Raw genomic sequence first — 5528 nt, forward strand, 5'->3', positions numbered from 1 at the left:
TGCTTCAAAAAGATCATTATCCTCCATCCAATCAGAAAACTCATTAATGCAAGAGACACGAACCTCACGGCCTCCCTTCTTTTCATCTTGACGAAGAACACAGTTGAAATCTCCCATTATCAGCCAAGGAGTTGTAGTATCCCCAGCTGAAAGTTGAGACCATAATCTTCTTCGAAAAACTTGAATATAACTAGCATGAACAAAAGAGATTAAAACCCCCTCAGTTCTAACAGTAATTGCTTGCCTAGTCATATTAACCACCTCTGGATCTTCAATATTAGCACTCCACAGGATCCAAAGATTCCCAATATTATGCATAGAAGAATTATGAACAACCTTCTTCATAAAACCAATTAAATTTAACTTACAAATTACCTTGTCAGAGAACTTAATCTTTGGCTCAGCAACACAAAGAATCTCCGGCTTCAGATCATGAACAAGTTCACGTAACTTCTGCCCAGCCTCCACCTTTGCCACCCCATTGATATTCCAATAGAGCACACGCATTAGGAAACTATATTCTTTGAATTATTACTAGCATCAGGAATCCTATCAGAATTCCGTTTAAGTATAACTGGGGAGAATCCCTTTCTAACTCGAATTCCCAAATCATTGATCTCAGTTTCCGAATCAGACTTGGACTCCTTATTTGTACTTTGTTGAGAAGTACTTTTCTGATCATTAGAAATCCGAATCCTAACAGGTTTCCTTGATTTCTTTGGCTGCTCCACGGGTATGTCAGACCATTTAGACCCCCTAACACCTGACGAAGCCTTCTCTGGAGTGATTTCTTCATCTGAACTCTCCTCCCTTTGCTCATTGGAATGCTGCACAGAATCCAACCCCAACTCAGCAGACAAAACATTGAATTTATTAGGAGAAAGCACACAATCATTCTCATTAATAGCTTTGTAGCGAGACAAATTCTCAATATTTTCCACCACAACATCACATCCCTTCCTTCCTGAAGTTTCAAAAGGAGCAGAAGAAGAGCTAGCATTAGTCTTATCAGTGATAGAGTGATTAGTTCTAGCCAATTCACCACTCCCTACTGACTTAGCTGAGGTTCCAATTTCACCCACTGGTAACCTACTAGCTAATACTCCTTTCTCAGCTAACGCCTGTTTTGCTTTCTCTAAAGCTACAGACGCTGCATGAAAAACAGCTTCAGAAGAAGCTAGCTCATTCTCAAACTGATTGGTTTCCTCCACACCAATAGCATTCTCCTCTACTTCACCTGGTAACACAGCAAGAACACCATCTTGTTCCGCATTTTTTGAAGCATCATGCTCCGCATCTTTTGAAGCATTATCACCACCAGGAAAGTTCTCAGCATTCTTTCTTTTATGCTGCCTCCTATTCCTAGCAGTTTGCCAGCCTTTGGAAGAATCTCCCTTTGTTGTAGTATCAGCCTTTGAAGAGTTATCATCACCCTTTGTTTGCCTCCTGCACTCATCATCATTGTGCCCAATAATGCAGCACTTCATACAGAATTTTGGAGACCGTGGAATCTCCAAGTATTGCCAGAAAGTACGTCCCCCAGCTGTAATCTTGATTCTGCTAGGAATGTGCTTCGCAAAATCCACATCCACCAAAACTGAGGCAAAGTTACCATATTCTAGATTAAGAGTTCTCTGATCAACTACAATGGGAGTGCCTAATACCTTCCCCATAGATAACAAGTTCTTCTCTGTCCATAGTTCTGCATGGAGACCTGGAAAGTGAACCCATACGTTTGCATGGGAAGTTTTTTGACGTTCAGGATCAAAACCTGGGTACCAATCCATCAGTTTGAGCTCATGTTGATTTACATACCATTTAGTGCGTCGAATCCTCTCTTTTGTTTCAGCATCATGTAACATAACCACGAAAAATCCATTACTCATAGTCATAAACCTTGCTGAGCTAGGGTTTATCTGCCATTGATTAACCAAGCTGGATTTCACTTCCACAAACTTCAATCCCGTGAAGTTCAGACGTGCAATAAAACTATGCTCAAAGGGTTTACATCCTTCTTGATAAAAATCAGCTGGAATAATAAGAGAAGGCTCTCCATCAATCAGAGTAGGGTTTGGCAAGCTATTAATATCCACACACGTAGGCTGCAAAGTCTGTTTTCCTTTTACTTTATCCGCAAAAGATTGTTGCTGGGACATAACCCTAGAAGAAGTTACTTGTGTTTCCTCAACCATGATGATCAGATTGAAAAAACGTTAAGAAAACTTGAAAAAAAAAAAAAAAAAAAAAAAAACCTTAGAGAAATCGCCAGACTTTCTCTTTCCTCATGTTTTTTTCCGAGAGGAAAAAATAAAGTGGAGATTAGTAGACGTAATTCCTTAGAACATATTATTTGTGATTACAATACATTTTTCAAACTTTTTCAGTCAAAGATGAGTTTATCTAGTTTACAATTTAGTCTCAGAAATCAATTTTCGACTTATAACGAAGTGTGTAGGCTTTTTTGAGTTAACGTATATAAAATTCAACATTTTTATGAACCCTTTCTTTTTGTGTTGGCTTTGCCTTTCTATTTGTTTCAAGATAGATGAAATTTTTTAGGATTTGGATTAGTTCTGTATGGTCTTTCATCCTTCTTCTATTGTGAAATTTGACTTCCTTCATATTTTCTTGAATCGACGTACTTAGAAATGCAATTTTTACTATTAATTGTAATTACAATACATTTTCAAACTTTTTTTTTATTATAGATGAGTTTATCTAGTTTATAATTTAGTCTCAGAAATCAATTTCCGACTTATAACGAAATGTGTAGACTTTTTTGAGATAACGTATATAAAATTCAACATTTTTATGAACTCTTTCTTTTTGTATTGGCTTTGTCTTTCTATTTGATTCAAGATAGATGAAATTTGTTAGGATTTGGGTTAGTTATGCATGGTCTTTCATCATTCTTCTATTGTGAAATTTGACTTCCTTCATATTTTCTTGAATCAACGTACATAGAAATGCAATTTTTATTAGACATATTGCCTTAGAACATATTAATTGTAATTACAATACATTTTTCAAACTTTTTTTGTTAAAGATGAGTTTATCTAATTTACAATTTAGTCGCAGAAATCAATTTCCGACTTATAACGAAGTGTGTAGACTTTTTTGAGTTAATGTATATTAAATTCAACATTTTTATGAACTCTTTGTTTTTGTGTTGGATTTGTCTTTCTATTTGATTCAAGATAGATGAAATTTGTTAGGATTTGGATTAGTTCTGCATGGTCTTTCATCCTTCTTCTAGTGTGAAATTTGACTTCCTTCATATTTTCTTGAATCAACGTACATAGAAATGCAATTTTTACTAGACGTATTGCCTTAGAACATATTAATTGTAATTACAATACATTTTTCATACATTTTATGTTAAAGATGAGTTTATCTAGTTTACAATTTAGTCTCAGAAATCAATTTCCGAATTATAACGAAATGTGTAGACTTTTTTGAGTTAACGTATATAAAATTCAACGTTTTTATGAACCCTTTATTTTTGTGTTGGCTTTGTCTTTCTATTTGATTCAAGATAGATTAAATTTGTTAGGATTTGGATTAGTTCTCTATGGTCTTTCATCCTTCTTCTATTGTAAAATTTGACTGCGTTCATATTTTCTTGAATCGACGTACATAGAAATGCAATTTTTACTAGACGTATTGCCTTAGAACATATTAATTGTAATTACAATACATTTTCAAACTTTTTTATATTAAAGATGAGTTTATCTAGTTTACAATTTAGTCTCAGAAATCAATTTCCGACTTATAATGAAATGTGTAGACTTTTTTGAGATAAGGTATATAAAATTCAACATTTTTATGAACTCTTTCTTTTTGTGTTGGCTTTGTCTTTCTATTTGATTCAAGATATAGATGAAATTTGTTAGGATTTGGGTTAGTTCTGCATGGTCTTTCATCTTTCTTCTTTTGTGAAATTTGACTTCCTTCATATTTTCTTTAATCAACGTACATAGAAATGCAATTTTTACTAGACATATTGCCTTAGAACATATTAATTGTAATTACAATACATTTTTCAAACTTTTTTTGTCAAAGATGAGTTTATCTAGTTTATAATTTAGTCCCAAAAATCATTTTCCTACTTATAACGATGTGTGTAGACTTTTTTAAGTTAACGTATATTAAATTCAACATTTTCATGAACTCTTTGTTTTTGTGTTGGCTTTGTCTTTTTATTTGATTCAAGATAGATGAAATTTGTTAGGATTTGGATTAGTTCTGCATGGTCTTTCATCCTTATTCTATTATGAAATTTGTTAGGATTTGGGTTAGTTCTGCATGGTCTTTCATCCTTCTTCTATTATGAAATTTGACTTCCTTCATATTTTCTTGAATCAACGTACATAGAAATGCAATTTTACTAGACATATTGCCTTAGAACATATTAATTTTAATTACAATACATTTTTCAAACTTTTTTTGTCAAAGATGAGTTTATCTAGTTTACAATTTAGTCCCAAAAATCATTTTCCTACTTATAACGATGTGTGTAGACTTTTTTGAGTTAACGTATATTAAATTCAACATTTTCAAGAACTCTTTGTTTTTGTGTTGGCTTTATCTTTTTATTTGATTCAAGATAGATGAAATTTGTTAGGATTTGGATTAGTTCTGCATGGTCTTTCATCCTTCTTCTAGTGTGAAATTTGACTTCCTTTATATTTTCTTGAATCAACGTACATAGAAATGCAAATTTTACTAGACGTATTGCCTTAGAACATATTAATTGTAATTACAATACATTTTTCAAACATTTTCTGTTAAAGATGAGTTTATCTAGTTTACAATTTATTCTCAGAAATCAATTTCCGATTTATCACGAAAAATGTAGACTTTTTTGAGTTAACGTATATAAAATTCAACATTTTTATGAAGTCTTTCTTTTTGTGTTGGCTTTGTCTTTCTATTTTATTCAAGATAGATAAAATTTGTTAGGATTTGGGTTAGTTCTGGATGGTCTTTCATCCTTCTTCTATTGTGAAATTTGACTTCCTTCATAGTTTCTTGAATCAACATACATAGAAATGCAATTTCACTAGACATATTGCCTTAGTACATATTAATTTTAATTACAATACATTTTTCAAACTTTTTCTGGTAAAGATGAGTATATCTAGTTTACAATTTAGTCTCAGAAATCAATTTCCGACTTATAACGAAGTGTGTAGACTTTTTTGAGTTAATGTATATTAAATTCAACATTTTTATGAACTCTTTGTTTTTGTGTTGGATTTGTCTTTCTATTTGATTCAAGATAGATAAAATTTGTTAGGATTTGGGTTAGTTCTGCATGGTCTTTCATCCTTCTTCTATTATGAAATTTGACTTCCTTCATATTTTCTTGAATCAACGTACATAGAAATGCAATTTTACTAGACATATTGCCTTAGAACATATTAATTTTAATTACAATACATTTTTCAAACTTTTTTTGTCAAAGATGAGTTTATCTAGTTTACAATTTAGTCCCAAAAATCATTTTCCTACTTATAACGATGTGT

The 5528-nt window shown here is 32.2% G+C and overlaps 1 protein-coding gene across 1 annotated transcript; it reads right to left on the bottom strand.

Annotated features, from left to right (window-relative positions):
- Positions 1-506: 506 nt before the first annotated feature.
- Positions 507-1673, bottom strand: LOC113342341. The gene has a single exon (XM_026586910.1). The coding sequence runs from the start codon at positions 1671-1673 to the stop codon at positions 507-509; it is 1167 nt and encodes a 388-aa protein (XP_026442695.1).
- Positions 1674-5528: the final 3855 nt, after the last annotated feature.

This window comes from Papaver somniferum, unplaced genomic scaffold (genome assembly GCF_003573695.1).
Source record: "Papaver somniferum cultivar HN1 unplaced genomic scaffold, ASM357369v1 unplaced-scaffold_36, whole genome shotgun sequence".
NCBI classification, from domain to species: domain Eukaryota; kingdom Viridiplantae; phylum Streptophyta; class Magnoliopsida; order Ranunculales; family Papaveraceae; genus Papaver; species Papaver somniferum.

Coding starts and splice junctions, on each gene's coding strand:
- LOC113342341 (XM_026586910.1), bottom strand. CDS start 1,673: ATGGGGAAGGTATTAGGCACTCCCATTGTAGTTGATCAGAGAACTCTT.